This window comes from Siphateles boraxobius, unplaced genomic scaffold (genome assembly GCF_051911475.1).
Source record: "Siphateles boraxobius isolate OS27281-9 unplaced genomic scaffold, OSU_SipBor_1 1, whole genome shotgun sequence".
Lineage (NCBI taxonomy): Eukaryota > Metazoa > Chordata > Actinopteri > Cypriniformes > Leuciscidae > Siphateles > Siphateles boraxobius.
Window position 1 is genome coordinate 11,597,848 of NW_027508699.1, and position 12,688 is coordinate 11,610,535.

Sequence of the window (12,688 nt, forward strand, 5' to 3'; positions counted from 1 at the left end):
TTCTTGATGTGAGGCTTGCATGCTCGGCCATGGAAACCCATTCTATGCAGTTTTTGTGCTGATATTAATGGCAGCGAAAGTTTGGAACTCTATGGAATAAGAAAAGCTCTGGCGACTCTTACGCACCTCAGCACTCGTCGATCCCGCTCTGTGTCTTTACGTGGTCTTCCGGTTCGAGTTGCTGCTGTTCCTAAACGCTTCCACTTTCCAATAATACCAATTACAGTTGAAATGAATACAGACTGAAATTTCACAAACTGACTTATTGCAAAGGTGGCATGACATCCTATCAAAGTACCATGCTTGACTTCAATGAGTGCTTTAAAACGACCTTTTTTTTTCATAATTATGAAATTTAAATGGAAATTTCTATGGGTGGCATATCCCAAATTCTGCAAATACCCCATTTGTTGCATGACAACATATATACATCATGTTTACATGTCATTTCGTACTGAAACAAAATATTATTAATTATATTACTGTTATCTCTGGCCAGTTGATAATATATCAAATATCAAAATCGACTGCTGGCGGTAGATCCTTTTCCTATTTAGCACCAAAACTTGGGAACAATCTTCCTAACATTGTCCGGGAAGTAGACACAGTCTGTCAGTTCAAATCTAGACTAAAAACACATCTTTTTGGCTTAGCATACACATAACACATTATAAACTTTAATAATTCAATGTTAGGCTGCATAGTTTAGATCAGCCGGAACCGAGAACACTTCCCTTAAATCCTGATGTACTTTGTACATCATAAGAAGGATGGCGTCTACGCTAATATTAGTCTCTCTGTTTATCCCGAGGTTTACCGCAAACCGCCGGATCCAGGCCATATCCAGATCTGATGAAGAACGCATTGCTTGCTTAGTTGGGGACATTTAATTTTATATTTAACAATACTATTACAACATTATTTTGTTATCTCTGTAAAGCTGCTTTGTAAAAAGCACTGTATAATCAAGGTGACTTGACTTTACAGCAGATATCTGTAATTCTTTGGAAGTCAGCCATTTTAATTCTACTTCCTTGAATTCAAATTTAAATGAATGCATTGTTTTTGATTCCTGACTGAGTTCAAATTCAATCCAGGATGTGAACTGGAATTTGAAAGGCATTCATGATTCGCTTTTGGATAATGCACAATCAGGTGTCAGTAGATGTATTTTCACCAGTGCAGAAGACAGGAAGTAGCTCTTCTCGTCAGCACATTTCAGTTTCAATTTCTGTCTCTCTCGCATTTCCCTTTTTTGTCAAGAGCTTATGAGAATCTGACAGCTGAAACAAATGAATCACACTTGAGTAAAAGTTTGATGTAAAAGCCTGATGAACAACATCCTGAGAGGAGAGCTTCTGAATAACTGTCTGAAGCTACTTCATAAAAAACACATTTCTTATGGTAATGCACATTGACAGATTAAAAATTGTTCATAGCTGAACCAGTGCAAAGTGTCAAGAAAAGAAAAGATGTTCTCTTCACTGTGTACATAAACTTTACTTTGCAATCTTTTCCAAATGTTAAGGTGTCACTTGTTATTCACAGCTTAAATCTATTTGTTTTTCAGTTCCTCACGAAAAGCTGTTTTATGGTAATAGATGCTTTTAGCGTGTAAATCAGGAAGGTCCGACTGTGCCAAAAGCAGCGCATTGTTTAATAATTGACATGAAAGAGGAACATTTGAACAGTGTAGTTTTTTTACATGACAATAAAATGAAATGCTGCTGTAAAACTGCAATTTTGTTTTATATATATATATATATATATATTATGATTTATTCTTTAAAAATCTATTACAATATATACAATGAATGGTCAAAACAATATTTTTATCAAAGAGGGTTTAAACTCCTAACAATAAAAATAAATAAATACATAAATAAATATATATACAATGATTTTTTCTAAAATCTATTGCAAAATATACAATAAATGGTAAAAATATTGCTAGTATAGATTATACATTTACCCAAAATGAATATTTGAATAAATAAATGTCTTGCATTTTGAAGTACATTTTGGTATTTAAACACAATATATTTTCAGTTTGAGCTGCACTGTTTTACAACGTATATGTTATATTTGAATATATTTTGACGAATGGGCTGGTCTAGCCTGGAAGCAACTAAAGAGAGTTGTCAACAAGCAAGAAGTGTTTAATTCTGCTCATGCATGAATGGTTGATGTCTATGTATGCAAATTGAAACATTTTACTAACCACTGCCCAGAGCCTTTAAGTGATCCACTTGAGATCCAGCTCTCAAAAGGACACAGGATTGTGTGGTTTTGTCAGTGTACCTCTGCGGTGGTTGATTAAATGAAGATGTCACCCTTGTCTCTGTCTGAGGACATTTCTGTTCCCTCCTCTCATTTATTGAGCTGAAATGGATTTGTCCATCATTATAATGGCTCTGCAAAAGCAATAGCCACAGTAGGTGTATGGAGGGTGTCTTTCTCTTCAGTTTCTTTGATCCTTTAACTACATTTAAAAAAAAATGGTGTAGAAACAATATTCACTCAGAAATTGTTAAATTTCAAAAAAATAACAAAGAAATTTGTGCAATTTTGAAGTAGATAAAACTGAGATAGCATTTTCTTGTAAAACGTACACCCATAATCTTAAATAAATCATTTTTACAGTGTAGAGTTAGTTCCAGCTTGAAGTCTGAGCCCTCAGCTGAAATTTTCCATCCATCTATCCATCGAAAAAACGTTGCCTGTTCTGATGAGTCTCGATTTCTGCTGCGACATTCAGAGGGTAGGGACAGAATTTGGCACATGAAACATTTATTCATCCTGCCTCGTATCATCGGTTCAGCTGGTGCTGCTGGCGTTGGTTAAATGGTGTGGAGGATATTTTCTTGGCACACTTTGGGTCCCTCAGTACCAATTGAGCATCGTTTAAACACCACAGCAAACCTGAGTATTGTTGCTGACCATCTCCATCTCTTTATGACCACAGTGTTTACATCTTCTGATGGCCACTTCCAGCAGGATAACACACACGTCACAAAGCTCAAATCATCTCAAACTGGTTTCTTAAACATGACAGTGAGTCACTAAACTCTCCACAGTCACCAGATCTCTTTGGGATGTGGAGGAACGGGAGATTCTCATCATGGATGTGCAGCCGACAAATCTGCAGAAACTGAGTGATGCTTTCATGTCAATAATGTTTCCAGCACCTTGTTGAATCTATGCCACAAAGAATTAAGGCAGTTCTTAAGGCAAAAGTTGTTCCAACCCAGTGGCCGGTGAGTGTATAAACATATCATGATAATTGTATCACGATTTTTTTCCCCTGGGATTTTACCAATTGAAAGTAATATATTTGATAGCATTAAGACAAGTATTATTAAAAATTAGTCACATTTGACTACTTTTGCAACAAACATGAATATTTTCTAAGAACAGGAAAAACGACTTTAACTCAGGTTGTTTTCAGACATATTATTAGAAAATAAATGTAGTACTACACCAATCTTTGTGTCTGCAATAGATAGGCAGTATATGAGCCGTGAATAATGAAGGTTGTGATAAAGTATGCTGATTTATTACAAATCCTAAAACAGCCCTCGGTGTCTTCAGTCCTCCCCCACATCGGAAACCTCACACTGACCACATGGTGACAGCCCACCATCCTGCAGTTGCTTAGAACATATTTAAGTTACTTTACCAAAGCATGTGCCTGAAAATAAACAAAAACAATACGTAAACTTTACCAGCAGATGGATATACTACAGCAAGGAAACTCAAGAGATATTACAGTAAACTGCGGGTAGTTTCCCTGACAGGAAGTCAACTTGACAGGTATGGGAAACGACCTCTTAACACACTTAACACACAAATATGAGCTTCAGTTTTTGGTACTCTAAACTGTGGACCTGCTGTGTTGATCTGTGAGTGTCAACTAGAGGGAAGAGCATGAAGATTTTTGTGTTTCTGTTTCCTCAGTTCAACTTCTCGGCCCCCAAGGAGGAAGCATATTTCAAAATGCTCAGTGAGGACGCGCTGCTTGCCTGCGGAATGAAAGATACCCACTCGAGGTACAGTTTTTCCCCCTACACTTTTCTCAAATTAACACCGAAAGCATTGGAAGGTAGAGATGTTAGCTTGCACATTCACCCTCTGGGGTTTTTTGAACATTGTTTTAGCACGTACATTGAAATTAAGTTTGGGCAGGTTTCTCTTTGTTGTGTGTGACTTCCTTTATTTCTGGAGCTCATCATTGTGAGCAAACACAAATCTATTTGTCTTTTATTATTGTAATTTCGCTATTTTGGGATGTAGTAAAGCAACATTTTATTCACTTCAGTGTAAAAAAAAAAGGTGAGAGAATATCGTAAAGATTGTAGATCAGTGCTAAACTAAAGATTGTAGATCAGTGCAAAATGCACCTGTTGTTGTGTCTACTTCACATGTTAGACTTATGTACCTTATTTTATAATTATATATTATATCAAGAATAATTGTGGTAATATCTAAACCACAGCTCTGTCTAAAACCTTTTTATTTTTTTATTTTGCTGAGATGAAAACTGACTGTTAAAGTCAGAACCAACAGTAAAACTATTGCTATAACTAGAAATGCATGTAAAGCCATGTGAGTCATGTATAAAAGCAATGGACATTTTGTTTGTATGTTGTATGTTTTACTCTTTTATTTTAGGGTTTTTCTTCATAGCTGTTGATCAAACTGACTTTTGTGTTATAGCTAGCACTGTGGTAACACTTCCCTTTATAGCTGTCATGTGTTGGCACGAATCTTCGTTTAGCATGTTCCTGGTGGAAGTAACACACGCGGTGTCTAATTGCATATGTACACATTTATGCACAATGCAATATGATGCCTTGACCTAATTTACTAATACTTCCTAATATCATGAGTTTGGGTTTGTTGTAGACAGACATACAGATAGAGATGACAGCTTTCTCTATTTTCAGGAATAAAAAAAGTCGACTCAGTCTTCTTCTGACAAAGTCTGGGTCACATGAAAATGTCAGTCCTGAGAAGAAGCCACCAGCTAAAACTAACCAGTAAGCCTTTATGATGTTTACACATTGATTCAGTATTTTCAATAATCAAGGAATTATGGAGTCGTCAGTCTCGTCAGTGAACTTCAGTATTGAAGTGTCACTCAGATAGGATGATTCAGATGTATCAATGTGACACTACTCATGATGAGGCACTTTTCTTTCACTAAAACACTTTACTAATTTGTAATTTTAACAGCATTGCACCGGACATGGCTATGAGATGGAGTGATTCGTTTGAGGAGTTGCTGAGTCACTCAGGTATGATCACCTCATCTTAGCATTATACTGTAGTTAGTGTATGAAATGCTTCTCAGTGTTATACTGTGTTAAAGAAGAAGTAAAGTAGTGTGCATCCCATTGTAACCACATTATGCGTAAACCTGCTTGTGACAACACAGTGATCTTTTTAGTTTCCATGTGATTCTAACCAATGAATAGTTTGATTCAACACACACGCAATGTTTTATTTGTGCCACCTAGAATGTGTTTAGTCTTTGTGGGTGTGTATGTGCATCTATACAACCATAGTTGTATAGATGATAATAATAATCCAGTTGGACATTGTAAAGATGTGCAGATTTAATCATATTAATACCAAGTTCTGTCATGAAACTCTAGATGGTGCAGACTGATAGGTCCTACATTTGGTAGCAATCGCATCGTCATCTACACAGCATGGATGATTGGTTGCTGTTGCATCAGCGGCCAATGAGCTGCGGCTTAACATTCAAATACTGGTAGTGTTTCTGTTAGCAGTCTGCAGGGTAACATTTTAGTTTAGGGTCCAATTCTCACTATTAACTAGTTTGTTTCTTATTAGCATACTAGGATATTGGCTGTTTATCAGTACTTATAAAGCAATGCCTTGGTCATATTCTACATCCTTAATCCAATACCTAAACTTAATAACTACCTTACTAACTATTAATAACCAGTAATTTGGAGTTTATTGAGGCAAAAGTCATAGTTAATAGTTAACTGTGAGAATTGGACGCTAGTCTAAAGTTTGACCGCCTGCAGTGAGCTTTCAGAAACCCTCCCCCTTCCCCAGCTCCACCTGTATAGATCTGCTATGGGGGGTTACTTCATGTATGTTATATGTGCAGCAATGTCTGTGAATGTATTGGCAGTAGCAAGTCTCGGCACTTGCTCTGCAGCAACAGCAGCGTAGCAGATCTATTCCGCCAAGACCAAATACATTAACATTGCCATATCCATTACAGTTAACATGCCAATCTCTCATGACAGAACTGCAGGTGGTTAATTTATGAGAATAACTTCAAAGGCTGTCAGGAAATGTACAATTATTCTAAATTTTGCAATCACTGCAACCACAATTTTATTGTATTATCAGGGTAATGTGACAACGATTTTTAGAATGTTTTGTTTCACCTTACAAAAGTGATGTAGATATAATGCCTCACTTCCTGTTTGATGTCGAGACTCTGAAAAGGTTTTTTTTCTGTAAAATCGTGTTGAATACCAAAACAATCTGAGACATTTGATATTTGGCGCGTATTCTGAGCCAATTTTACAGAAAAACTAAAATACATGAAATTACAGGATGTTGTAGTATTTTACAGGCCTCCAGAATTACAGTGAAAAGCAAAGAGGCGTTGCTTTTACAGTTATTCCAAAATTGTATTGATTTTTTTTTGTGTGCTTTTGTGTTCTTTGGCTTGATGGTTGCAAATGTAACAACTGTAGGATGAACTTGAAAAGGCAGATATTTGATAATTGAAATCTGCATAATTCAAGGAATTAAACTATTTAGGCTATTTAGTAGGGGTGGCCAACGTCGGTCCTGGAGAGCTACAGTCCTGTAGAGTTTGCTCCAACCCTTTTGCTTGCTGTGGCTCTCCAGGACTGACGTTGGCCACCACTGAGTTATAAGGAGAAACAGCAACTTAACACATTGGTTGGTAACACTTTATTTTCAGTTGTCCATTTGCCTGCGTGTGCATGTGTGTGTATAAGTGTAATCATGCATTTAGCAATGAATATTTTGTTGCATCTTGTTTCAGATGGGGTTGAAGTCTTCACGCGATTCCTGCGCACTGAGTTCAGCGAGGAGAACATTGAGTTTTGGTTAGCCTGTGAAGACTTCAAAACCACTGAGTCTGCAACCAAACTGCAGACTAAAGCCAAACAGATACACGCCATTTTCATTGATAAAGAAGCCCCCAAAGAGGTATGCACACATTTGCATCATGAACAGTACAGACTTTAATCGGAGTGAATTTCCATATTTAATTTTGCACAAATGAAAAAGAGGTTGTGAAGGATAAATAGTCCTTTCAGTGGGTTGTACATGTACTGTACCTGTGCACTTTGTCCAGCTGACAAATTATTGAAAATAAAATTCCAAAAATTCCTAATGGATGAAAAACTTGTAATTTCAAACTTCCGTGCTTCTGTGCAACACAAAAGGAGATTTTATTTGAAGAACGTCCTGGTCTCTCTTTTCCATACACTCTTATAAATAAAGGCTCTTTACTGGAATCAACGGTTCCATGAAGAACCTTTAACATCCATGGAACCTTTCCATTCTCCAAAAGGTTCTTTATAGTGGAAAAAGGTTCCATAGATTATTAAAATGTTCTTCACACTGAGAACAAATGGTTCTTTTTAGAACCAATGTTCTTTGGGGAACCAAAAATGGTTCTTCCATGGCATGGAACCTTTATAAGTGTGTACAATTAAAATAAATGGAGAATGTAGTGTTCAAGCTTCAAAAAGCACCACAAAAGTATCATAACAATGCAACTTGTGCACAATGTTCCAATTCTTTAGAAATTTCCTTTTTGAGCCAACTTATTTAAGACACTACAACACATTTATCAGACCCCACAAAAACTAAGCCAATGCTATTTTGGAAAACACCTTCTTGCTGGCGACGAACGACAATACGTTGCTGTTAGCAGCGCTTTGGGTAACCTCAATGGGGGGTCATAATAAAAACAAACGAGGCTCTGTTAAATGAGATCTGCGGTGTAGTGCATCGCTGCATCAGAGACCTACCATTGTGTTTGCGCAGAGGCCATTGTCGGCCCCCGGCCGCATGACTGGGGGTAGATATGTGACCGTGTGGTTTTCCTGCTTTTGGCTGCAAACTCCCCCTCAGACACCCACACAGCTGAGAAAATAGACTCTGAAAAACTGAGAAGTGAAAATGAGGCATTGGGACCACTCGCTCTTGTCTGACCAAAGTAACAGCGAGTAAAACAACTGAAAGACTGAAATGTAGCACTGCTGAATGACAACTTTTTCTTGTCTGTGCTGGGAAAGGAAAACCTCAATATTGTATCATAAATGAGGAGCATTGCCTGCATAAAATTAGCTTCTAACGCCCCATATTAAGATCTGATAGAATTAGCCAGTGCAGAAGTGCTGTTCAACAGACACGTGTGTTAGTCTGATGTAGTACTTTTGGAGAAATGCTTTTTAAGAAGTAACTATGGCCTGGACAAAGAGAGGGAGAATGAGTCAGTGGAATTGCGTGGTCAGAAAAGAATAGCAAATGAAACAGACACACTGTACAATGGAGTGCAAAAGTATGGAGTACTAATTAAAATGCATCCTTTTTTTTCTTTCGTTTTTTTTACATTTGGAATAAATTATATCATCACCACAATAGTATTTAAGTGTAAATTAGAAATGTGCATGTATTTAAGAGTGTCTTAAATACTGGTTTTGCCAGCGTTCTAAGACATTCTTATTTTGGACTGATCTGTTAATTTGTCCAAATAAAATAAAAACACTAACAATGCATATCATACTTTTACATTTTAGGCAAACTCCCAAAAATGTAATCATATAATTAATTAATCATTTGAATAACTTGTGATATTAATTGTGATTTGTATATATATATAATATTTAATGACATTATTGCTATTATTATTACTAATGATATCTTATGACTAAGATAATGTCACTGTTTTTTATTTATTTTTACAGTCATTAAATTGAAAATATGATTTTAATGATTTAATGATTTTTCAGCATATTTTTCAGAATTGCAGAGCATCATATGCCTTAAAAAATCACAAATTAGTTACTTAGAAAGAAATGCATATTTGTCAATATCTTTTCTCTTTTTTGCAATAAAACCTTTTCTTTGTTTTGTTTATAAAATACTAAAACTTTGTCTATTTCCAGGTTTAGTTTTTTTTTGTAATCCAGATTTTCAGTGTTACAGTAGACTTTTGTTTTCACATGGAAAAAAAACCTGAAAAATAGACTTAATGGACTGAAAGACAAAACACTGAGAATCCTGTTCATAGCATTTTCATAAAGCAGAGAAAAACACAGATCAGCCATATGGTGAAATCATAATTGCCCCACAAAAATTCTTGCATAACTCCAAATATGTTGTCTTTCGTCACAGTGCGCAATACCTAAAAATTTAATTTTAGATAGCCTCATGTTTTACGTTTTGAACTTTACCCCTCAGATCAACATCGACCACTCAACCAAGGCCGCCATTGAGAAGAACATCCTCAAGCCGACTAGGTCCTGCTTTAATGTAGCACAAGATAAAATCTACAGCTTGATGAAAAGAGACTGCTACCCACGTTTCCTCACCTCCGACATCTACTTGACCCTGACCAAGAGGACAGGCCCACCAGCAATGACCAGGAGAAGGTCCCGCTCCTTCGTTTTCAATGAGCGCCCTGACGGCACAGCAGCCTGGTAGATTTGTACTGTAATGCTAGTTTTTTGTTGTATATTGTCAATAGCACTTGATCAAGTGACACCTTATAGCTATTTATTAACATTAGTTCCTATGGGCTGGTATTTAAATACTAATCATTCTTTTATGATTGCCAAACCTTTGGTTCTGCTTGAAAGATGTCATGCCAAGCTTAATTTAATCTACATGTTTAAAATGCCTAAATATTGTAAATATCTGTTTAATGATAACGGTCTGTATAATAAACTGTAAATAAATGTCATCTAATTATAGGCTTACAGCCAATTGTGTCAGACTCAACGACAGTAAAGAGCAATAACTTGGAAGAATTGAAAAATAAAACCACATTTTAGAGGAAAATGTGAGGTGGAACTCAATAAAGTTTGATCACGTTGCCAGACTTTTGATTATCAGCTTTAAAGTCCCTGTAAAGTCAAAATGAAGTATGTGTTCTGAGTTTGTCATATCACAGAAAAATGTGTTATTAGACACCCAGCCAAATTTTAATGATAAAAAAAGTTATAGTACATAAAATAACAAATATTAAAATCTTGAAAAAATTAGCAGTAGTCTCTGCTCTCAAACACTGGGGGCGTGTCCGCTGGCTGCGCTGAAACCACACCCACTCGTGGTAAAGCTGCCGTCGCCACAATCAACTGTCACCCGCTACAGCTGGAATGGATGCTCCTAGCAGCTTATTAGGTTAATTATAACATAAGTGCACAAGACAAGGAACCCACAGTTTGCAATGCTTCATGGGATTGAAGTTCTTTCTCTCACTAAAGTCGTTAAGTACAAAATCTTGTACTTCTGTCTTTTTGTGCAATTTTCAAAAAATGTTTTACTTCAAATCAAAGTTTTTAGTGTTCGTTTAGAGTATCTTGCTGGCTTTCTTCATGGCTTATAACTCTTTAACCAAGATTTTTTCTAAATTCCTTTGGGGAAAAGTATGGAAAAAAAAATACTTCCGGAACCAGCGTCGCTGAAAAGCAGGTGGGTGCTAATGCGCCTTATAGAGAACTGCAGTGATGTTGTGTTTTTGTAGGCCAACCCGGAAGCTAGCATCAACAAAAACCAAATTGGATTTTCAATTGGTTTTTGGGATTATTGCAGAAAATAAGCTCTGTAACAAACAAAAGTTTATGATTCTTAATGATTTCTTCATCATGATCATGGCCCTCTTGGAATTGTTCCGTTTATTATTATTCCACTTCTTCTCGCATTTTTGAGGATCTAAACATGCTCAAAAACACACGTCAGAACTGGCGAAAATTTACATCTGATATGGGTTTCAGAATTAGGTGTGGCAAAACGGCTTGATAGCGCCACCTATAATATTTCAACAAAGCGCTAACCCTCCCGCTATGTTTCACGTATGTGTATAAAATTCTGAATACCTATAAAAATGTATTTTGGAGCGAAGCCCTAAACGCCACAGGAAGTCAGCCGTTTTTAATTTCCTCTGCGATTTTTGTGCGTTTTTTTTTTTTTTTTGCCATTTTCAGGCGTCGTACTAACGATCTCCTCCTAGAATTTTAATCAGATCATCTTTAAATTTGGTGAGTATACTCATAAGGCCTTTGTGATGCTAAATTGCGAAGATCTTGAGTTTTGTCAAAGGGCGTGTCCCTGGTGGCCTGACAAATTTCGATGTTTCACCATGAAGTTGCTGTAACTCAGGAAAACAATGTCCAATCTGCCCGAAACTTCACACGTTTGATAAGAGTCCTGTCCTGATCTATGCCCATATTCAGTTATATTCATAGCGCCACCTGCTGGCAACAGGAATCGACATGTTTGACACTGCTATGGACTCCTAACGCCATATTAAAAAGTGTCAGCAAGTGTTAAATAGGCTAGCAACATGCTAGAAACATGCCAAAACATGCTAGCAACACTAATCTAGGTGCTAAAGCTAAATGTAAAAGCAACACCACCATTAATCCTGACAACTTCATATAAAAATATTTTCCCTAAAGGTTTGAATTAGAATAGTTTGCAAGATCGCGATTATGAACACAATGAGGCTGTGAAAGCGGACTAGTGACTCGGTGTGATGATGTTTAATGTCCAACAACCTCTGTAGTTCCATTTAGACACTTGTTAGCAACCAAGACAACTATCATCATCCCAACAGTACTCTATTGCAACTCATTTTAGCCAAGAACTGGCCACTTTTACCAATGATTGAAATCTGACTGATTAAGCAGTGGCTTTGTGTCTAGTCTGTTTTGGGGCGGTGTGCAAGTGTGCCGCCTGAGGCTGCGACTAGTTGTGCTGTGCAAACATGGCTAACAGGTACTCAATGTTTGCAATTTGTCGAGATTTCATCCCATTTCCAGTGATTTATTCTTTCTTTCCTACAAATCATTTTCTTGGAGATGGCCACATCTACCTCCTGATGTGAATCATTAGAGCTCATGTCAGGCTTCCAGCTGTCTTCAGCGAGACCCACGTCTGCTCCACTGTCATCCTATCAAATCAGACTGCTAGTGTCTCATAGCAGACATCAATTATGTATATGCAGACAGACAACTGGAATGCATAATGTCTAACTTTGGGTTCCACCAAGCAGAATGGAATTAAATATTTACATTCAACATTTTATTACGTTTCTATTTGCAGCATGAATCTGCAGAATAATTTTGCAAACCATTTATTTTGTGCATCATGTGCATCATGGCCTCAAGTAAAAGTTGAATGCCAAATAGTACCAACCCAATCTCATGGAGAAAATAAATAAGCATGAAGACCCGCCCCTAACCCCATCACTAAACATAACTGTCACGGGGACATAAGCAGATCGTACGAAAATGAATTAAATCATACAAAATCATACAATTTACCCTTAGGCTGGGTTGAAAGCCCTGTAACACCTTTGAAGTTCCCGGTCAAAAATGACTGGCCTTTTTAAAATAGCTTGTAAATCGCTCATTATGCTATATTATCACCA

The 12,688-nt window shown here is 36.8% G+C and overlaps 1 protein-coding gene across 2 annotated transcripts; it reads left to right on the forward strand.

Moving 5' to 3' along the window:
• Positions 1 to 3,675: 3,675 nt before the first annotated feature.
• On the forward strand, positions 3,676 to 10,135 carry rgs18 (regulator of G protein signaling 18). Of its 2 annotated transcripts, XM_077207165.1 has the most exons (6): positions 3,676 to 3,813; positions 3,958 to 4,049; positions 4,947 to 5,039; positions 5,236 to 5,297; positions 7,064 to 7,230; positions 9,496 to 10,135. In XM_077207165.1, exons 2-6 carry the CDS (start codon positions 3,997 to 3,999, stop codon positions 9,736 to 9,738), a joined length of 618 nt encoding a protein of 205 aa, XP_077063280.1. In that variant the 5' UTR covers positions 3,676 to 3,813; positions 3,958 to 3,996; the 3' UTR covers positions 9,739 to 10,135. The 2 variants fall into 2 exon arrangements, with proteins under 2 accessions (XP_077063280.1, XP_077063205.1); XM_077207090.1 differs by lacking the exon at positions 3,676 to 3,813 and having other exon boundaries at positions 3,880 to 4,049.
• The last annotated feature ends 2,553 nt before the right edge of the window (positions 10,136 to 12,688 follow it).